This window comes from Momordica charantia (assembly GCF_013281855.1).
Source record: "Momordica charantia cultivar OHB3-1 chromosome 9 unlocalized genomic scaffold, Mcharantia_2.0 BLBB01000009.1, whole genome shotgun sequence".
Classification (NCBI taxonomy): domain Eukaryota; kingdom Viridiplantae; phylum Streptophyta; class Magnoliopsida; order Cucurbitales; family Cucurbitaceae; genus Momordica; species Momordica charantia.
This window is the reverse complement of record NW_028275167.1, coordinates 25432870-25455973: the sequence shown is the minus strand read 5'-3', so window position 1 is coordinate 25455973 and position 23104 is coordinate 25432870. Positions and strand designations below refer to the sequence as shown.

General features: G+C 33.3%; 2 protein-coding genes across 3 annotated transcripts; one reads left to right on the top strand and one right to left on the bottom strand.

Moving 5' to 3' along the window:
* The first annotated feature begins 16035 nt into the window (after positions 1 to 16035).
* Positions 16036 to 18709, top strand: LOC148209253 (7-deoxyloganetic acid glucosyl transferase-like). The gene is made up of 2 exons (XM_088128395.1): positions 16036 to 16589; positions 17622 to 18709. Exons 1-2 carry the CDS (start codon positions 16073 to 16075, stop codon positions 18569 to 18571), a joined length of 1467 nt encoding a protein of 488 aa, XP_087984521.1. The 5' UTR covers positions 16036 to 16072; the 3' UTR covers positions 18572 to 18709.
* Positions 18710 to 19928: 1219 nt separating this feature from the next.
* LOC111010150 (nascent polypeptide-associated complex subunit alpha-like protein 2) lies at positions 19929 to 22222 on the bottom strand. 2 transcript variants are annotated; one of them, XM_022283490.2, is made up of 5 exons: positions 22120 to 22222; positions 21220 to 21330; positions 21012 to 21117; positions 20494 to 20612; positions 19929 to 20420 (listed from the first exon to the last, which is right to left on the bottom strand). In XM_022283490.2, the coding sequence occupies exons 2-5, from the start codon at positions 21307 to 21309 to the stop codon at positions 20061 to 20063; spliced, it is 675 nt and encodes a 224-aa protein (XP_022139182.1). In that variant the 5' UTR covers positions 21310 to 21330; positions 22120 to 22222; the 3' UTR covers positions 19929 to 20060. The 2 variants fall into 2 exon arrangements, with proteins under 2 accessions (XP_022139182.1, XP_087973871.1); XM_088117745.1 differs by lacking the exon at positions 22120 to 22222 and having other exon boundaries at positions 21012 to 21145; positions 21220 to 21310.
* Between the last annotated feature and the right edge of the window lie 882 nt (positions 22223 to 23104).

The window sequence follows — 23104 nt, the reverse complement described above, 5'->3', positions numbered from 1 at the left end:
TTTTAAAATATCTATTTTAATCTATATACTTTTAAAATATATATATATATTCTTATTATTCTATCACCTATTTCATGGGACAACCGTGTGATCTTTTAACATTTGATGTCAGAAAATACATCGGAATTACTAATTCCTAAGGTAGGTGGCTACTATATATGGATGTCAATATGTTAATTACATATTAAAAATTACTTTATCCCATTTGTTTAAACAATTAATAACAAACTAACCACAATAATCAAACACATGATTTTTGTTTTTTCAAATTCAAGGATTAAACTAGGTAGTTGAAAATTTATAGATTAGAATAGAATAATGTTATAGAAGTTCTAAAACTGAAATGAAATCAAAAATTTATTTTTGTTGCTTTGTACAGATATATATGTTTCTTTTGTGACCCATTAATTCAACAAGTAACATGTGTCTGGAGGAGAAAATGGCTATATATTAATAATTTTGAATCATAATCTTTTTTTTTTCAAAGAATTATTAGTGATATACATAGTTTTAAATGAATTTGAATTTTTATTTTTGTATGTTTATACATAAATTTTCTTTTTGAAATGCATTTATGTGGCCCAATATGGTTCCTTGGCCACACCCATAACTTGTTCTTTTGCTTTGATATTTCTTTCACAAGGCAAAACACATTCCCCCATAGTACACTTTTTTGGGTGATCCAGAGTTATACTTGAGAGACAGGTACAATCTAAGCAAAACAAGTAGAATATATTACTTGTTATTCTAAGAAAAAATCATATTTCATTTTAATATAATTTAAAATATTTCTAGACTTTTGTATTTATTTTACTCTAGCCCTCAATTTAGTTAAAATCTTTTCTTTTTTGTTTCTTAACTTTGCATGGGTGTACCTATATTTTTTTTATTAGTACAACACGTGAGAGTGAGAATTCGAACTCACGACCTTTGAATAGGAGATATAGGTGCATTAACCAGTTGAACTATACCTAGATTGGCTCTTGAGTACATATATATTTCACATCAATTTTATATATATCATTTAGTAAAAACATATACATGACATAATGTTGTCGATTTGAATATAGTTCAACTGATTAAAACATCTATTTTCGACCCAAAAATCGTGTGTTTGAATTCTCACCCCATCTTGTACTAAAAACAATGATATTACCTCATGTTTCTTTATTATTATTATTATTATTTTGTTGATTCATTTGATGTGAATTAGGTGTCAAGTTCAAAATAATATCTAAAATGATGTTTTAACGAAAAATATTATGATAATTCAGGGAGACTCAAATAAAATATTTAAGATTTACAAATTTAAATAAAATTGAAATCTTTGAAAATTATATTATATCATGACGGTAGGTTTGATTGTTTGCCAAGTCAGAAAAAATATAATAATTGTGAAAATAGGAATAATTTTGAAAGAGTTAGCTGCATTGAGAATGTTTTTTCTCTTTTTTTTTTCTTTTTTTTTTGGGTAACAAGTTGTTGGTGGAATTTAATGCCTTCCAAAACATTCCAATTTTAGGCAAACTGAGCTTTGTTGTTCCCAAAGTTATTCTGATTCCATTTTAAGCTACAAGAGACCTCATTCTTTAAGTTGTTGTAATCATTTTACAATTTTTTATTTATAAAACTTCCAATTCCATGAAATAATAAATTATAATCAGTTAAAGAAAAACTATCCCTAATAACCAAATTTCGTTGTACTAAAAAAAGAAGAAGAAGAAAAAAAAGTACCTAGTTGGCAGCATGCCCCATTTCATACTTTCCTCTTCCCTAATAATTAATTATACTATTCACCAATGTAAAAATAAACTTAAAAATACATATACCATTGATTAACACTAAATTTTTTAATTTTTAGGTGGGTTGACTATTTTAGCAATTTTTTGTATTACCTTAATTTTGAAGAAATTATTCAATTTGACTATTATAACATGGTTTTTTTTTAGTACACTATTATAATATGGTTGTGTGACTTATGTTTTAATCATTAGATGAATGATCAATTTTTTGACTATGAAATCGTTCCAAATCATATTATATATGTGTATGTGTGAATTTTATTAATTGTTTTTTTATACAATTATGAGCTAGCTAGAATAATCATTTAGTAAAATGCCATATCTTTAAATATTCTACTTTGTGCCTACATTTTTATAAAGTTTTTAAAAAAGCTCTAGCAATTTTTCATATTATTGCATCTAACATCAACATTTAATCATGTTTCTATATTTGACACTATATATATATATATTTAGTACAACAAGAAGGAGTGAGGAGATTTGAACTCATTATTTCTTGGTCACCAGAGACAAGTGCTAATTACCGTTGAATTAACCTCATATTACCTATTTAATACTATATTCCATACATGTTACTCAAAACATAGGTTAGCATTATACAAGATTCTGTACTTCCAAAAATTTAGTACCAAAAATCATAAAAAGCTGATGTTTATGAAAAATTAGTGAATCAAAATAGACCATTTGAAAAAATAAAATCCACAATTTAAAATAAAACCCACATTTCCTATTTTCTTGAAAAGAAAAAAGAAACACAATTTCAGGAATGTTGGTGACAGGAAAAAAAAATTCAATTTATGAAACTTCTTGCTATGAATATTTTGTTTTGTTTTGCAGGCCTACCTCTTCCAACTTACCTCTGCAGATGGGCATTAATAGTGGACTTTATTTCAGAAAAAAAGGTCTTGGGAGAGAAAAGAAAGTGACAAAAATGGTGGTGATGGGGTATTTGAAAACTTCCCCCATAATTCAGAATGGTGGGTACCTTATAAATGGTGCACATGGAAAGGTACCTCCACAGAAAGACTGTCGCCCCCCTCTCCCCACCCCCTTACAACTACTTCGACTCGGCCGTGCTCGTCCTTACATTAATTCATTTAGGTCTTGTTTGATAAGAATCCAGAGTTCGAGTAGTCCAAATTTTGATGTTGGGTTTAGAACTAAACGAATAGTAATAACAAGGCTATGCAGTTGGGATTGGTGGGAGGTGGTGAGTTTTCACTATCAGAAACACACAGTTCCAAAAGAAGAAACTTGACAGTAAATCAGGAGCGTTGGATGAGTGGGGCATGGGGAGGAGAATCCTATGATGGAGGGGGAAAAATAATAAAAATCAACTTCCTTCTCTTCACAGATCATGATGTATGGTGCTAGATCTTGTCCACACTAGTGAAGCACAATGGACCACCAACCCACAGGCCAGGCTTTTGCATACAAATGGGTGCTATTTAGACCCCACATAATTACAAAGGAAAAAAAAAAAGGGTGGGGTATTCTTCTTTGGTTGGCTTATACTGCCTGGTGATGGGAAATGAAAGCTAGGGTTTGGTTTCTGGTCTGATTATTGGCCCATTGATGTTCCTCATTTTTGGGACAAATTTTGTTATTTCTACTCAGGCCTTGTAACCCAGTTGGTGGTGCATAAAGGGACCATCAATATTTGAACCTGCCACTAACAAAATATACAATTATTTCATTTTTCTCTTATTCTTTTGTATGGATGTTAGAACTTTAGACCATATTGCTGGGTTTTTCATTACTTCAACTAAGAAAATTTGTTCTTAGTTTCTTATATTTGTACACATAGCACTCGATTAGCTAGGCTAAAATTTGGTGCTCGGTTTGGCTGTGTGTCTTTAATTTATGACCTATTCGTAGCTAGCTCTTGTACGAGCTTTGCACTGTCCATCACTTCACTTTAGACAGAGAGAGAATTAAAGATAAAACCCTAAACCACATCGCATATTAATATCATAATTACGAAAGAGAGGTGATTTTAAAGATCATAAGATGAAGCATTAACTTTGACGTGTTCCCAAATTTGTCTTGATCAGGACTTGAAGGGGTCATTGAATATGCTCTTGAGAAAAAATATAGATTAATTGATCCTCAAGTAAGTTCTTCGAACATGAAATATTTAATTTCTCTTTTCTACCAATTAAACGTAGATAAGTAGTCTCATTTCTTTGTACAAATAAAATCTTAACAAAAGGGTTAATTTATAACAAGTCAAATATCCTACGATATAAAACAATACCCTAATCCCGATAAAAATTCGTAGTATCGAAAATGTAGAACACGGTCTCCTACTTTGGCTCCATTATCCCAACCTATCCTACTATGGTGCTAGATCAAATATCGGATTATTGCACCGGAAACACATGTTCAACACAGCTTCATATAAATTTCACTCACTTTAAAAATCGCATTCGACAGAATTTGATGTGTGGAGCCAAGAATTCGAATCTCAAACTCATATAGTAGTAACATATTAGTGTGTTATTAAGTGGCTGAATAATTGCTGTTTTAGTGGTCCAAATGTACAAAGATAGAGGGCAATTAATTCCACTGCTACGCCTTCAATATTTGGATGTAAGAAATTTGGATTGGACCACAAATTAAAATTATATTGGGTTGGGCAATCCTCGAGTGTGTCAGAGAGTTTGTTAATATGGACTAGTTGCTATGATGCCCCAACATTCATAATTTTCAGTGAGTCACATTGTACTATATTTGTGGATCCACCCTATCAACAATAACTGGTTTTAATTCTCCTTTTTACATCATCACAAAGACATCTAAATACGACTTTACTAGATGTTTTTTAACCGTGGTTTTAGTTATGTCACAAGTCTTTCAATTTTGTTCTCACAGAAAAATCTCCTAACAGTTCATCCAACTTAAAATTGCTACAAATTAAGTATACTTATTCTTAATTAAGTTCACATGTGGTTGCAAATTAGCATAAAGTATTGCTCGAGCGTTAGATGTAAGGTATAAACGGTGGATGACCATGAATAGCCAACCACAAACAGAAGGCATGGAGGCTTTCAATTTGGAGTTAATGGACGAATATAATTCACTTTATACCTCAAAGAAAGTGATGGGGAGGAGACTTAAAAAGGAGAAGTTGTCTTTCTATAGAGGAGAGAAAATTAAAACGTTGCAAGTTGGTTATCATTACAGCTACCCTCTATCATCTCAACTAAGAGAGATCATATAGCCTAGACACTTTCTAGTAAAGTCCATGCAATGTCAATGATTGTTGCTGATTAATCAGCTTGTTCATCCCATCCCAATTCTTGAATTATAAATCACAAATCACGCCAAGTTGCACAAAAGAAAGGAAAAAAAAAATGAAAAATAGCATCTTAATTAGTCCATGTATTTTCCAAGTGTTCAATTTGTTCCACTTACTTTTGAAATAGACAATTTTGGTCTATTTACATTCTTTTTTGTTTAATCACAATTTCAATGTGATAATAAAATTTTTGAAATAGAGCTGTAGTTTCGAATTAAAGAGTTTCGATTTTGTTTCAATTATTTGTTTTAAACTTTTACAAACACGGACCCAAATGGTTACTTTTTAAAAGTATACCGGACAAAATAGAAGTTTCCAAAGTACGTACAAGTACTAAAATAGACAAAAATTAAAATATTTAAAAAATACATGAATCAAAATGAATCAGAAACTAAAGTAAAGGAACAAAATATAAAAAACAAGTAATTATAAGCTATGATATGACTTGATAGGCTATATATTTCTGTATTTCCAAAATTAATGTAATTTCAATCATCTCACAGGTTGCATGTGATTCCACAAAAAGATAGGCAAATAAAAAGAAAATGACTGATTTGCATTTCTTAGAACCATCATATCCTTCATTTGCAAAAAGGGTACAAAACAAAAGCATCTTCAATTCTCTCAAGAACTAGCACATGGATTTTCATTGTATTAAACAGTGAGGCCATAAGGGAGAGAGAGCTGGGAGGGGGGTCTCTCTCTCTGTTAAAGGACACCTCAATTCAATCAATCAAGGACACCCCCTCCTACCCCACCGCCTGCCTCAACCCTACCTCACTTAATTTGCTTTTTGGCCAACAAATTTCAAAAAACTTTTCAATTTGGTCTGAATCACAGACAGAAGTTGGGATGTATATGAACAATTGGGGACCCTCACCTTGTAATATGTAATTCAACATTATAATCTAAACATGACTCTCAATTCCAGATCAAATTACTGATGGAACAAAAAGTTTTAAGTGCTCATTTTGATATAACTTGATGAATAAACCCAATCATTTAATACATTCTCAAATTCATTTCTATGTTGTTATTAGATGTGCGATCAAAGTCCCACCATATTTTGAGAGAGAAAACATCGTACCATTCATTCAAAAGGTACGTGAGAAACATACAATAAGGAGAGGCTAAATAAAAGAGCTCTAGTTTAATGAAATGGTAGAGATATCATTAATTACAAAAGAAGGTCGATTTGGTGGACCAAGAGGAAGCCGCCGTCTTAATATCAACCCATAGAGTACCTGTAGATCTATATTTACTTGAGAAAAGACGATTATTTCTCTCAAACTAGATAAACCAAAAGATAGAGCAGAACTCATTGTACAAAGCATATTTCTACTTTTTGAGAGAGGTGTGACCAAAGTCCCACTATAGTTCTTTGATCAAGGTGAGGATTGTTGGGAAAGGGATCAAAGTCTCACATGGTCTAGAGGGGAAGATATTGGGTATATAAGTTAGGGACAACATCTCATTTATAATAAGACATTTTTTGGTGATTCCAAAAACAAAAGTATGAGCGCATATACACTATCATCATATGAAGATGTGGAGGCTGGTCCTTACCATTTTTTTCCCTTCTCTAAGATTTGTTTAAGAATAGAGCTTTGCTTTGTGATACCCAATATGCAGCAGGGGAACTTCAATTCAATGTGTTAATCTTTTACAGAAATCCAATAAGAAATATATATGTATATGGGGATCTGAGTCAGCAGAAATTAGAAGCCACAAATTGGGAGATGTGGTTTTTGATTGGCATGATCAAGAAAGCATATGCGGGACATTCTGTGGCGGCCCTGTTACACAAAAGTTGCCATTGTCTCTCTCAGGTTTTTCATCCACCAAACTTTGATATTGTGGTCCTTTTTTTAGGGTTGCAGCTGAAGAGAGAAAATAGAAAGGAAAAAAATGAAAAAGAAAGAGAAAACTAAAGGTCCATAAACTTTGGTTGGTTTGGTTGGAAAGCTTATGCAAAATTCCTTTTGATGTTGCCATCCAATCCTGCCTTCTCTGCGTTTGGTAGCTTACACCAAACAAAAAATGTGACAGCTACTCTTCTGCTTTCCCCTCCCTGTCTTCTCCTCCATCTTTTTTATGAAATCTACCAACTGAGCCCGTTTGATAATGTTCAATTTTTTTGTTTCTTTTTCGTTTTCAATTTTATTAAAAAATATAAGTATTTGATGACTATTTATATATATTTTTTTAAGAAAACAACACACCATTCATTTAAAAAAGTACGTGAGCATTATTTTTATTAATATTCAATGGAGTTTCGTCTCAAAATTGAGGTTCTATATCTGAAAACCAATTGGCAAGGAGAGTAGTAGTTCATGTTTATTATAAACTCTGGTTAGCTTTTCTCTTTTCAATGTGAGATCCTTAACAATTTTCAACTCAAATTTTGAGAAATTTTCTTATTTTCTAAAATTTTTGTCACTCTCTACCTTTATTCATCTTTCATTTTGTTTATTTTCTCTAATTTTTTTCTCTAAAATTGTTGTAATATCTCTCTAAATTTTGATCTCTCCTACCTCTTCTAAAATTTATTAATGGTCTCTCACCTCTAAAACTTCTCTTCTAAGATTTTTGTTTCTCTCGGATTTGTACCGCTGTAATGTCGAATTCTCCTTTAAACTTCAAATATTAATCATTCAAAATCATTTTTAACTATATAAAAATCACTTGATAACCAAACGTTAAAATAATTATATAAAAACCGCTTTGACATAATCAATTACCATCAAAACTCTCTTTCGCTAAACTTATTCATTCTAAAATCATTTCTAAAGAGACCTGAGAGTGATGTAATGGTAACGCCACTTCATGTTAGTTCATTTAATACGTAATGTTGTTCTGTAGCGTTGATTGAAATGGTGATATATGGAGTACTAAATATTGTGTGTGATGGAGTGCATGGTTTTTGGACACTGAAGTGACACATATATTCTAAAGGAAGACCAAAAAGCTCTACTTGTATTATTGTTGTCTTTGTAATTTAGTGAATTTGAGAATTGAAGTGTTTAAGATTTGATCGAATGATAAAGAATTCTAGAATTCATTCTTATAAAAGCTCTGCGGGTTTTGGAAATGAGGGACCAAAAAGAGAGAAAGGGACCGAAGAAAATATGTGAACGGAAAGAAAAGTTGAACACTAGCGCTAAAAAGTTGCACAAAAAGGAGAAAAATATTTAGAGTTTCGATGTTCTCGTTTCTCGTTTCTGGTTTTCTCTTTTAATATGAATAAAAATAGAATTACATGACTCTCTGACATTTATAGATGCAATAATTATTAAACAAAATTTTTATTTATGTTTTAATAGATTAGAAATGGAAACATATGAGAAACAAAAAACTTAGGTCCCATGATTTGATAACGTTTCTGTCTGGTTTCTTCTTCCTTTCCAATTTTATTAAGAAATCCAAGCATTTTGCAATTAATTATCAAGGTGGAAGTTGGTGGCTATGTTTGGTAATGTTTCTTGTTTCTCACTTTTTTTTTTAAACATTCTCAAAATTGTATATAAATTTTTGAAACAATCAGAACATGTTTCTTCTTTATTGTTTCCATTTTCAATTTTTTACGGAACATATATATAAATAATGTTTGATCATGCTTGAACTGGGTGTTGTGGTCATATAATTCTATTTTTTCTTTATTAAAATTGAGTGCAATAGAGAATGTTATGTCAAAAGGACCAGCGACGATGAAGGAAAAGAAAGAAGGAGTAGGAGCTAGCCGAAGGGCCGACCATATGTACCTCGCCTCGGGAGACACGACCCATTCAAATCAAAATCGAATGAGCACCTAGTTTGAGACATATCAAGCCGCATCGTCCTCTTTCTCTTTGATAAAAAGGAGAGGAGGGCCCGCTGTCTAAACTGCATTTCATGAGTTTGAACACCATCCCATTTCAACCAAAAAGACAACCCTGTCAAAGGTATCTAACATTCCTTCCTTATGAGTGGAAATCCAATTCCATTTTGTCTTTTTTACATAAAAACCAGCCAAGGTCCTGGTCAGAGACCACTGTGTCCGAGCTGGCGGTTCAACAAAGAAGCGAAGTAGTGGTCTCTTTCTTTCCATTACGAACCATGGATCGAGCCAAGTATCACAACTTCTTCTGCCCATCCTGTATATTGTCCCTTTTCGTTCTGTCTTGGAGGCCACGTAGACTATTTAGAGGAGGTATGCTAATCAATGATCTACTCATGTAGCTAGTGTTGTTGAAGCTATTGCTAGATATGTTATTGGCTTAACTGCCTCTAAACCCTCCTACCGATAAAGGAATGCCATTTCAGGTGCATGAAATTCTTTATTAAGCCTCGTGTGGAATCACAATCATTACACATTCATTGTTGGTCTGACTGCTAGTCTAGCGATCCCTCCTAGTCGTCGTTGTCAGTGCAGCCTGCCTGTTAAAGATCGTAACGTAAGTAACTCGGTGCTCTATACGGGGGAAATGAAAGTAGAATTCATTTGGATCATCCCACATGTTCAATCTAGCACGTGTGTGGCCTAGCCCATAAGAGCCATGCAGACTTGAAACATAAATGAAAAACGAGAACGTTATGATCGAACGAATTCTTATTTTTGTTGTTTTCAAAATTTCTATAAAATTCTAAAAATGTTTTTAAAAATAAGAAACAACAAAGTTGTCAAATACTTATATTTCTTAATAAAATTGGAAATGAGAAATAAGAGCCTGTTTCTTGTCTCTTTATTTTCTTTGAAATTTTAAATTTAAAAAGTAATTTTTACGTGAAAATATTCGAAAAAAAGTGTAAAGCACCATTTGCACGTAAATTTAGCACGAAATTGGGCAAACTTTTGGTTTGTAGAACGTTTTATTACCATATTATTCCTATCAATATCTTTAAATATAAACCTCTTTCCGCTGCAAATGTGCTTAAATCTTTCAAGTGAGCAGCAATTTTATATTTTTTTTAATTAAAAAGTGAATTTCAAATCTCCAAACTTTTTATCCAAGATATATGTTCTAACCGGTTAGAAACAAAAAAGTTATGCTCAAATTTGTGACAAAGGCTTTTTTTTTTTAAATAGCTAAATCTTTTCCTTTTTAATTTTGTGAAGTCTTGTGTTAGGTGGAAGGTATTAAATTTTCGTCGAAATATCAATATTTCTATATGTTTATAAATTATGAATTTGACGTCTGACATTTTCATTATATTGTAAAAGTATACAAAATATCTGTCAATTTCGTAAAATTGAAACTTCAACATTTTCATCCACGTAGACATTTAAAGTGTAAATTAAAAAATGAAATACTCATGAAAAAATGGTCAAATTAAAATATGATTGACATCCAATATATTATTAATCAATTAACTAGTACTTTAGTACAACACGTGGGGTGGGAAATCAGACTCACAACCTCTTGGTTGGAGATATATTCTAATTACCGCTAAGCTACAGTTACTTTGGCTATTACCATTCAATTAATGCAAGATATATTGTTTAATAAATAATTTAAATATAACTATTTTTCTTAATATTATAATTCAAATATACAATAAAGACTCAAATCTACGATCTTTAAAGAATTACCAACGTAATTGACTAATTGAACTTGAGCTATTATTATAGTTAGTTTGATTAATTGACCACTATATCAACTAAAAGCAATCATAATTTTAAGTTAAAATAATAATAAAAAAACGCACTCTATTAAAAATCAAGAACAATGGCCCAAAAATCTTATTTCACAAACGATAAAACTTGACTCCTACTAGTAAGGAAGCAACATTGTCCTTACGACGAAAGGATAAAACTTGGCTCCTCACGGTGGTAAGGATAATTTTGATCCTTATCAGCGAGGAGTCAAAGTTTTATCCTTCACAAAATAACTAACTATAAAACATGGATAACTTTTCTTATATGTCAGGTTTGGAGACTCGCTCTGACTTATGAAAAAATTAAAATGAAAGAAAAAAGAAACTTAAAGAGGATGTGCATGGGCATCGATAATGGGTCAGTTGGAACTTGGGCTGGCCATATTGGGAGGTTCCAAAATCAAAAAAGAAAGCCCAAGCAGTTGAATTCAGACTCCAAGCCCAAGTGGGGAAGGCTTGGGCACTGAAAAACGATAGCGTTAACTTGGTAGTTAGCTTACCCTTAAAGGTTGGACAATTAACCTAAATAACCACTTTATTTTACTCTTAGAAAAACAGGCTAAAGATTTTTATTTTAATATACAAAATTAAATTACATGTTTATTCGTTTCAATTTTAAGTTTGTGTTTAGAAGGTCCCACCCTAAATTTCTAATAAATTTTCTACTTTGTATCTTTATGGGTATTAAGTCTGTAAACTTTAAAAAATTTCTAATAAATCTCTATTAAAATTTTTCATTTGTATCTAATATGCCCTTGACTTATTTAATATTTCAAAAATTCACTGATGAGATTGAAAATTTAAAGTTTTATTTGGCATTTTAATAGATCTGTTGATTTTATTTTATTTTATTTTATTTTCATATGTCAAGACTTTATTAAATATAATATTGAAAGTTCATGAACTACACTTTCTTTTAAAATTTAAGAACCTATTAAACATAAAATTGAAAATTCAAGGATTTGTTAGATAGATTTTTAAATCCAACAATTTATTAGATACAAAATTAAAAATTTGTAATTTAATCTATAAAAATAGTCATCATCACATCAAAACTCACATATTTTATTATGAAAAGACAAAATAACATTTTGTACACCTTTTACAATTTATTTTTCTTAAAATTTAAAATTTGAATAAAAATATATTATGAACACACTCAAATGGTACTTATGGTACTTTTCAGTAAAAATTAAAAAAATGTGGTTGTTGGGATTCGAGCCCAGGTCTCCATGGCCACAACGTGGAATTCGTTGTTTGAGTTATGTTAACATATATTTATTGATTTCCTAATGGTTAGAATCACATTAAAATTAATTGATCCTACAGCTACACCACATCGCGATTTCTTCGTCGGTACGTACAGAGTTTCATACTCTCCAATTCCTTAATTATGCGAAAATTTTCTCTGTTTGACTTGCTTTTTGGAGGTACCAAGAGATAAAATTCGCTCTTTACGTTTTCTCATTGTCTAACGAGTTGAGACTGCCAGTAATCACACGGTCTATTGTACTCAATTCTAGTTCGAACTTAGTTTCAATTTGTTCTCTATTTTGATTTAACTTCAATTTAGTCTCTAAAGTCTTAAAATTAGTTCAACTAAACCTTATCAATCATCCTTAAATTGTTTTCTACTCATTTGAAAATTATCTATTTTTTTTCCTATTTTACCCAACCCTACACGACTATACCCTAATCCAAAAAAATAAGCTAACTTTCGCGTAAATAGAAAATGTGTCGTATACTCAATATGTTAACATTTGTTACAGCAAGTACGGTGATATTCAAGCGGAAATTATTTAATAATTTTCGGTAATTTATGGCTTATTTATGTGCATAACTCATGTTTTTATAGGATCAAGTCATTAAAAAGAATTGGAGCATAAGCGATCAATTGAGGGGAAAACTAGAGTGAAAAAGAGAAGCGCCATGGCGCCTGCAGGTCAGAATTGGGAGCAAAATCTCAAAGAAGCAGTGCCACAACGCTGGTACACAGCGCCATGGCGCCCTGCAGACGAAGCTTGGGCCTCTTTCCGCGATGACAGCGCCGCAACGCTGTATTGTAGCGCCATGGCACTACGAACTTGCACGTCCATCGCAAATTTGGGACAGCGTCATGGCGCTCACTAATGGTGTCATGGCGCTGTAGCGATGCCCTCACATAAGTAAAATATGAGTGCGCCGTTTTTGGGGACTTTTAAGGATTCTCACATTGGAGAATTGGAATTTGCAGAGGATTGCCTCGAGATTTGAAGCAAGAATGGCGAAGAGACGATTTTCGAAGGCTCGTGATCGTGGAGATTGAGTCGGGGAGGTCAATCGACACTATGACTTTAGTTTCTCTCCTTTCCCTTATCTTTTCTAGATTTATTATGAAATTCTTTGTGGGATTTCATTGTTTTTTTGGTGAACATGAGTAGCTAATCTTCTTGTTTTAGGGATTGACGTAGCCGTTTGATTTATGAGTTGGATTTATTAACAATTGTCTTGATTGCTTTGTTTTTAATCTATTTGTACATTTATTTGCTTAATGCTTTTAATCTCTTAGAGGTGGTTTAAATTGGAACCTGAATACATAACTGCGGTAGTTCTAAGATAGGGAGATTTAGAATTATCTTAGAGGTTGTTAAAAGACTAAGACTTAAGGCCCTACTTGTTAATGAAACTAGATAGGGATATTGGTTTCTTAATAAGTGGGAGAATTAATTGTGTTCGGGGGAGACAGTTATAATTTTTGATTTCTTTACTTATAGATTCAATCTTGGCATGTTTAATTTGTCCGCTTGTAGGTTCAGTTGGTGAAATCACTTCCCTATGACCCATTCTCCATAAGAGTTTTCTTTAGAGTTTTTTACTCGCTTTGTTATTTGATTTTTGTGTGTCAAAAGAAATTCCTGATAGTTTCTCTAGATAAAAGTGCACATTAATATCTGTAGTACTTGAGTGACTAAAAACCCAATCCAGTGGACGATATCGGTAATTACTTACCACTTTTATCAAAACTTGACCCGTATACTGGCGGTAAACATTTTCTGCTACAAGTTTTTTGCGCCGTTGTTGGAGATTGACAATTATTTAGTTTCACTTGATACTGTGTAGAATTTGTTTGATCTTACTTTAGAGTTGTTTTTAATTCTTGTGTCTTAGGGAGTTGATTTGTATGCGCATGGACAAAGACGCAGTTTTAGTCCCTTTTGAACCTAAAATTGAGAAAACCTGTAAAAGAAATTGAAACTTTTAAACCTATGGAAGTCATATTGAAACTAAGTTCAGACCATGGGATCAAATTGAAACTAAGCTTAAATCATAGGACCAAAATTGTAACTTACCGGAACTTGTAACTATATTATTCCAAAGTGGTAGAGCTTGCTTAATTGTGTTGGCCTTAGGTACTTGAAGGAGGATAAACCACATGGCTCAGCAGAGGGGATTATATTTATTACTTCAGAGATTAAAACTTGAAGACAGCCCGGTTTGTAATCTTTTGCACTTTCTGTAACTCATGTTGTGTTATATGGAGTATCAGGACAGTGTGTTTGTGCTTCTCAATCTTCAAGAAATAAACTTCTTCATATATAAGTTCTCACATATGTGGTTATGTATGTCTTTGCACTCGTACATCTTTCTACTAAATTATGACGTTTGCTGCAATTTTCCACTTCCAGACATGCTTGGTTAGTTTCATAACTTGTAATCTTTTATAGGAACTGATTTAACTTAATTATTCATATCAGAATATCTCGAAGAGTCTGAATAATAAAGAAAAGTTGAATTACTCGGAGATCAAACTATTGAATTAAAAAATCGTTTTGAACATAGATTTCAAATAATAATGATTGAGATGATGCATAAAAAGTATTAAAGTAGGATTACAAAATTTAAGTATAATATCAAAAAATGTGAATTTCTTTTGCTTTAAGGATTTGGAGTATTTGTATTAGTTGAATTAGTTTTAGATAGGTCGTGATGGTCTACTTGATTGTTGATGCTTTTGCAGTAATGCCCGTACCTGAGGGGTGTATTGTCCCCATATCTATACATATGCAACAGAATTATAGTTTGGTAGAACTTGCGTCTCATGTGACTTGAATCAAAGACTTCAAAATTATTCTTTGAGGTTTTCAGTCATCCAAGTCATCCAAACTATCCTTAGCTACATTAACTCCCAATTTTGTTAATTTTTATATTACTGGATGTTTTTATTTTTCTTTTTTTTTTCCAATCCTAACTGTTCTCCGTCTGCTGATATTTGGTCCAAAATGGCAGAGAGGCAATATTAAGTTGTATTATTATGTAAATATTAAAAAATTGGCACATGTTGGGGGAGGGGGATGGATGTTGTTTGGGTGAATTATTTGAATAATTCATAAGCTTTTTTGATATACTATTGTTTATTTGGTAATCTAATAGTTTTATTAACCTATTTAGTCAAAACTTAAATCACATACCTCTCAATTATTGACGGTACAGTTCACATGAATGAGGACCAGATTATTGTGCAGGTCTTTGGATTAAAGAACAGGTTTTGAGTATTTGTATTAGTTAAATTAGTTTTAGAAAGACTGTGACGGTCTAATTCTGGATTGTTGAATACTTTTACAATAATTATTTATTGATTTTTCTAATTCTGGATTGTTGAATACTTTTACAATAATTATTTATTGATTTTTGAGTACAATAAGTGGAGGGGTATGGGAGATTCAAACTATTTTAAATATTGATTGTGGTAAATAATATTTTAGTTGCGTTGGATATAGTCTAGTAGTTATAAATTTTAACTAGAAAAAATAATTTAATTTTTCTAAAAGAATTTAGTATCAATCTCGAATGCTATTGATTTCTACTTGGTTTTTTTTTTAAAGATTTACAAATGTCAATAAAGAAATTTCTTTAAAGGTTTAAAAGTTGTTGAGAATATGTTTGAAAAACAATAGAAACTTTCGTAAAGGAAGTATTTGAGACCATTATCGAAAATTTGTAACATTTGAAAATATTACTTTTTCCTGGTTAATTCAACTTCAGGAAAATATGTATTTTCGAAGGTTAACTGAAGCTTTTAAATTTGTTCTTTTTAAGGTTTATTTGATGTTTTTTCCAACCTTTGAAAACACTCTATTTAAAGTAAGTTTTAAAATCATTATCGAGAAAATTTGGCTCTCCTGATTGGTGAAGAACCACGTTAAATGTTTGAGACTTTGTTGTTTTTAAATTAAATATTTATTTATTTTTTAATTGTCAGGTAGTAAAGATAAGACTGTTCTGGAGACAAATTTTATCCTCTACGTAATTTATGACATATTTTTATTGATATTATCCGTAGGAAGAACACCACCGAATGGAAATGGAAATGGAAATGGAAGCTCCTCTTCCTCCTCACGTTCTGATCTTTCCCCTTCCCCTTCAAGGCCACATCAACTCCATGCTGAAGCTGGCCGAGGTTCTCTCCCTCGCCGGCATCCGCGTCACTTTCCTCAACACCCACCACTCCCACCGCCACCTCACCCACAACTCCGATGTCCACGCCCACTTCTCCCGCTTCCCCGGATTCCGCTTCGCCACCATCACCGACGGCCTTCCGCCGGCCCACCTCCGCACCTTCCACCACTTCTTCCACCTCGTCACCTCCTTCGACGCCGTCACCAAGCCCCTCTTCCGCCACATGCTCGTCTCCGGCCATTTCGGCTCCGACCTCACCTGTGTTATCCTCGATGGGTTCTTTAAGTTTCTTGTCGACGCAGACGACGATGGTGTTCGAATTCCCATTTTGGGGTTCCGTACGGTCAGTGCTTGTTCCATCTGGGCTTATCTTTCTGTTCCTGATCTTATCCAGGATGGCCAACTTCCTATTAGAGGTGCGCTTGTTCTAATTACTTCTTAATTACGCTCTTTTCGAAATTAACAAATTGAAAGGAAGATTACGGTGTTGTTTGGGCTTTTTGTGGCATCCTTAGAACTAATTTGAAGTGATGCCCAAACGTCAACTATTAGGAAACACTTTTCGGAACTAAGAGATGTGTTGATGCTGTAATTTGACCGACCGAGATCATCTACAAATAGGTCTGGGTTGATACAGCTTCAACTCATCCATTGGGAACTACTAACCTACATCTCTAAACTCTGTTTGGGAGTAACAATATTATATAATTGATCTTTTAAAATAATCATTCAAGTGATTTTAAATTTTCCTAAAATAAATTTTTTAATTTACTAAAAAATTAAGTGATTTTTGATAATTACAAAAGTGATTTTGGAAAATAACTCCCAGACACCACCTAAACTAGGTGAAGTTGCATGCTGCAAGTATATTGCCTTATTGATAGGAATATGGCACCAAGGCCCACCCCATCAAGAGCTACCCTAGTGATTAGGCCGAGTTCAATTTTTTATTTGGTCTTAGGTGATGAGCTCGTCATTTGAGCTGATGACAGCTCGAACTTGACAACGTACGAAGTTCTAACATCATCTTTGAGCCAACTTACTCTCTTTTAGTCGGCTCATCCATAACAAACCTACTAATTTCTTAGAAGAAAGATCCATAAATATAAGCTTTTTTTTGGATTCTATCAATAATATTATATATTTAATATATGAATTAAATTTACGTAATCCATCCGTTTAAATTTTTGGATTGAGTGGTAATTTTTTGGATTGAGTGGTAATTTATTTATTATTGACATGGTATCAATGCACGAATTCCGGTACATTATCGTTTTCTCCTGCTTTATCATGATTTTCACTTGTGTTTGTTCAACTTTCTTCCAAACCCACGAATGAGATTGAGTACTTCTGAATTGAGTGGTGGATGGGACATATATATATTTTAGCCGGCTATTCTAATAACTTACTGGTTTTCGTTTAATGATGTTGAATTTGTTGGTTTACAGGGGAGGAAGACATGGATAGAATGATAAGAAATGTGGCGGGAATGAAAAATGTTCTAAGATGCAGAGACCTTCCTGGCTTCTGCCGTGTGACAGACCCAAATGACCCTCTTCTCCAATTCCTTGTGAAACTCACCTTACGGAGCTCCGGATTCCACTCCCTCATATTGAACTCATTCGAAGATTTGGAAGCTCCGATTCTCTCCAAGATACGAACTTTATGCCCCAAGATGTACACTATCGGACCACTCCATGCTCTCCTCAAAGCCAAATCCGCGAACCAATCTCAACATCAGTCCTCCTTGAACAATCTGTGGGAGGTTGATCGGAGCTGCCTGGCGTGGCTGGACGCCCAGCCGCCGAACTCCGTTATCTACGTCAGCTTTGGAAGCATCACGGTCATGGGGGATCAGGAACTCATGGAGTTCTGGCACGGCTTGGTCAATAGCGGCACAAATTTCCTGTGGGTCATACGGCCCGACCTTGTAACCAGCAAAAATGGTAAGTGCGACGAAATTCCGGCGGAGTTGGAGGAGGGCACGAGAAAAAGAGGGTACATGGTGGGGTGGGCCCCGCAAGAGGAAGTGCTTTCCCACGGAGCGGTTGGCGGGTTCTTGACTCACAGTGGCTGGAACTCGACTTTGGAGGGCATCGCGGCCGGGAAGCCCATGATTTGCTGGCCATACGCTGCGGATCAGCAGGTGAACAGTAGATTTGTGAGCCATGTGTGGAAGGTGGGTCTGGATATGAAGGATGTGTGCGACAGAGAAACTGTGGCCAAAATGGTGAATGATCTGATGGTGAATAGGAGAGAGGAGTTCATGAGATCAGCGGCTAAATTTGCTAATTTGGCAAAGCAAAGTGTGAGCCCAGGTGGGTCATCCTATGCCGATTTTGACCGTTTGGTAGAAGATATTAGATTGCTTAGTCAACAGAAAAAAATAGAGACCTAATAATTCAGGGTTAAAGAATGATTATCATACACATGAAGTGTCGATGTCGATGAAAATATAGACGTCTTGATTTTATAAAAATATCTACATCGATAGATATATTTTTGAAAAAATTAATTTTTTTTGAATTAATAGATACAAACAAATGGAAATTATTTGAATTATTAGATTAAAGTTGAATATTTAATTATGTTTTATTGATAATTTATAATTAAATTTAGTAATTACATATATCATAGTTAAATTTAGTATTTAGTTACATAATTATATATGAAATATCAAAATATATATATATATATATGATGAAATAATCTTTAAAAAATTGAAATATTTATTATATACGAGTGCAGTGCCGTGATAAATGAATTAGAACAAGTTGCTAGACATGATAATTAAGACTTTTTGGGGAAAAAAATCTCTTGTTTTTGTCCCACGTTGACAGATTTACAAATGTTAGAAGGGTTTCTGTAACAAACATCTTTTGTGTGGGTTTGTAAAAAGTAGGTGGACTTGAGTTCCAAAAAATCAGTGGTGTCACAATTATTGTGGTATGCAGTCGACACTATTCAATTTTCTTATATTAATAACTTACAGGTCTCGCATCAATTCAACATAATCAATATTGACATTGAAATTGATATTTAGATTAGACATTGATTAATGTCAAGATCGGTGAAGTTTTGCTTCATCCGTATTTCAAACTAACAAGACATCTGACATGAGGTTAGGAAGAATTGAAAATGGTGACAATAATTGCAATCGAATCAAAATTGATGTTTGGAGTATATTTGACAATATCTATTGTATATAATAACATATAAAAAATAATATTAAACCAATAAAAAAATTATTATATAAAAATAAAAATTATATTAAATTAGTGTCTAAATTATATGAATATGGACAAGTATATTTTTTAAATATTATGTAAATTTAAAACATTACAAGCAACAACTATTTTGTCACAACCCAGGACAAAGAAAACTTATTTCCTTTCGGTTAAACTCGAAGCTTCTAATAAATGCATACCCCCGACAAAAGAAAAAGCCGATTTGGTACGTTCTTAATTTTTTTTTTCATTTGTTGTAATTTTTGGTTTTAATTAGTTCCAAAACATAAATTAAAACATTGTTTTGTCATTCTTGATACGAATGTTGATACCATGAAATTCTATTTTTCTTGTTTAAAAAATAGAAACAAAAACCAAAAATCAGAAATGTTACCGGATGTGCTGTGAATGAATAAAAAATCAACTTAGACTAACTATGCAACAAGTCAATAAGAAGCATCATCAATCCATGGAATTGGGTGTCCAGGTAGTTCTGTAGAATTCTGTGAAGAACAAGGCAAAAAAGGGTAACAAAAGATGGCTTCTCATAATAACTCTTTAGCCAACCACACGGCAGCAAGAAAATTAACAATTGGAAGGAACTCATCATCAAATCAAAGCAAAACAAAGCAAAACTGAGAGCCAAAGGCCGTAGCGCACTCAAGTTGTGAGCTCCATTATGGCACTTACAATATCCCCATCGTGAGTCTTGAGGGCCTTCACGGCCTTGCTTCTCGACACCCCAGCCTGTGTCATCACCAAATCTATGTCTCTGGGCTCAACCCCAGATTCATCAACCTCTTCCTCTTCCTCCTCCTCCGCCAGTGCTCCTCCAGCTGCAGCGCCACCAGAAATGTCTGATTTCCCCATCACATGTCCCATGTCTGGCATCTTGAATTGCTGCGCAGCTTGTGTCTGCAACTGAGAACTCAAATCCTCTATCTTCGCCTCTCCGAATATCACATACGTCTCGGAGTTTGGACTTTTGAACACGTCCGGTTTCGATATGAAAAACAATATCTGAAACCATTGAATTGAAACATATAGTTTAGAGAGATATATGTTTAAATGGTGGGATCCAACTCAAACTTACGTTTTTTGTTCTTTTGATGGTGACTCTGCTGACCCCAGTAACTGGTTTCATGCCCAGCTTCAGCATAGCCTTGCGACTCTTCTTTTCACTCCTGCTCTGCTTTGAACTCTCATTCGAACCTGCAGTCATACCATAAAGAAATGTTAACTGTGTTACAGCAGTCACATTCAATCATCTGAAGCCTGCAACGAAAAACTAGTACTCTTAGAAGAACAAACTTTATAGAACTTGGGTACCACTAAGTTTAAATTGATAATGAAGGTTGAAGCAGGGGTCAAAAAGTTAGTAGCATGAAAATCATTCATTTACTAACAGAAGAATAACCATGTTAAAACTCTATTTAAACTACAAAACACATTATTAGTTCATCACAAGGTTCGAACTTGAGACCTCTATATCAAATATGATTAAAAGACCTCAAGTCTTTGCTAATTGGACTGGAGCACCTAGAAATGAGATTACAATGCTTATAATAAAAAAAAATGTCGTGGATGAGAAGGATGAGAAAATTAACCAACCGAGGCCAAGAGCCCCGTTCTCCTTTCCCTCCTCATCATCATCCTCATCGTTATCTTCATCATCTTCGTCATCCTCCACATCTTCGACAATCGGCTTGTCATCGCACTGCAAAAATTGTCGAATTGTCATCGCACTGCAAAAATGAATTGAGGAAAGATTAAAATGAAATGAGGGAAACACAAAGTTGGGGATAGGAATTTGGAGAACCTCAAGTTTCTTCTCTAATTCGGCTGCAGAAGAGAGTTGGTGGCTCTCCTTCTCAGGCTCGATGGACTCAACAATTGGAGCAGGTGTCATTGTTCCCTTTATGGTTTGCGCCTGCTGGTTAAAGCCATTGGATAAATAGATGGACGAAAGATAATGGCACAAAACAACGGCTTTCAAGCCCGCTTATGCTCGACCTTATTAAAACTGTGAAAACGGTGAGGTTTAAACTCATTTCCTCTAAATTCTTTTAAATTTTTTTGCCCTTTCGAACCAGTAAGTAAAGCTATGATAGTTTTGATTATCTATAATCTTAGTACATCACTAACTAACTTATATTTTGATTAACTATAATGTTAGTGTACTATTGATTAACTATAATATTAGTAAATCTCTTATTAACCTATAGATGGAATAATGTCAATTATAAGATTTTAGGTTTTCTATATTCACAAATAATTTTTAGTCGTCAATCTTTTAATATTTATGTAAAATATGGTAGCATTGTAATTATTTTATTTTTAAAGTCTTGTTTTCTTGTATTTTACTTTATTTTTTTTTTTCTCTTTTAAATTTCTTGTTTACTTTATTGAATTCTTCCCAGAAGACGAAACTAATTTTCGTGCAATCACACCTCAAAGTTTATCCTAATCACTTTCCTGCTATTCAAAACCCTAATTTAAAAAAAAAAAAAAAAAAAACCACATGAGATAAAACACAATCCAAAATTTAGAACCGTGGAGACATAAAACATTACAAATCCTCCAACTTTTAGAAACTCAATTTCATAACGAAACAGTCCAAAAATGTAAACTTTTAGAACTAAAATCTCATGAAAAAAGCTGAATTACTCAGAAAATTCCAATGCCAAAATCTCATAAAAGGTAAAAACATTGCACTCACCTGGGAAATGTGTGGTGTAGCAGATTGAGAGAGAGAAGGGTGGCGGTGGTGGGTGCTTCCTTAGCGTTACGCCATTGTTTGGCCTGTTGATTCTCTAATAGGGTAAAAACTGGTGAGGTGTTTAACAAAACTTCGAGATTAAAAAGGAAGAATACCAAAATCTTTGACTACAAGACTTAGTCAAAAAAAATTAAAAAAAGAAAAAACTAATTTTTTATTTTTTATATATATATAATTTTTCATTAAAAATACACAAATGTTTCTAGTTATTTATTATTATTATTATTATTATTATTATTATTATTATTTTGTTATCTTTTCTTTCTACACTTACTAATAAAATTGAATTGGATCAAATACACTATCTACAACAATTAATTTCTATTAGGACTTGTTTATCAGTTAGTTAAATAACTCAATTATTCTTGTTAGTGTAACTGTTTTATCATGGCCTATATATATGGCCTTATTCCTTTAATAAAGGTTATGAAAGTTTTAAGGTACTCTCTAGTTTCAATATGGTATCGGTCGACACGTGGGTTTGAGAGTGTTTGACTCGTTTGGCGGTTTCTTCGGGGTGGTTTCTTCTCTCCACGCCATCTGTTTTCTTTAGTCTTCAATGGCGGACGACGACTCCCTTAATCCCACCGCTGCTTTACCTACTTTTCTCCATCCGCCCGCTATTGAACAGTATGCCAACCCTTACTTCTTGCATCACTCCAACAATACCAGTCTCGTTCTGGTTTCTGATCCCTTAACGGATGAAAATTACACCTCTTGGAGCCGGTCGATGATTATTGCCCTCACAGTGAAGAACAAAGTAGGTTTCGTCGATGGATCTATCGCCCGGCCTACTGGTGATTCTCTTCACTCTTGGATTATATGCAATAACATCGTCATTGCTTGGATCTTGAATTCACTCGCAAAAGAAATTTCTGCGAGCGTTCTGTTTTCGAATTCAGCGCGCGAAATCTGGCTTGATTTG

Bases quoted from the DNA above. Each gene is read 5' to 3' on its own strand.
- LOC111010150 (XM_022283490.2), bottom strand. From the start codon at position 21,309: ATGACACCTGCTCCAATTGTTGAGTCCATCGAGCCTGAGAAGGAGAGC. The intron at 21,118-21,219 runs GTTCTCCAAATT...CAATTTTTGCAG, and splicing joins AATTAGAGAAGAAACTTGAG to TGCGATGACAAGCCGATTGT. The intron at 20,613-21,011 runs GTTGGTTAATTT...GTATGACTGCAG, and splicing joins GAACGGGGCTCTTGGCCTCG to GTTCGAATGAGAGTTCAAAG.
- LOC148209253 (XM_088128395.1), top strand. From the start codon at position 16,073: ATGGAAATGGAAATGGAAATGGAAGCTCCTCTTCCTCCTCACGTTCTG. The intron at 16,590-17,621 runs GTGCGCTTGTTC...GTTGGTTTACAG, and splicing joins TGGCCAACTTCCTATTAGAG to GGGAGGAAGACATGGATAGA.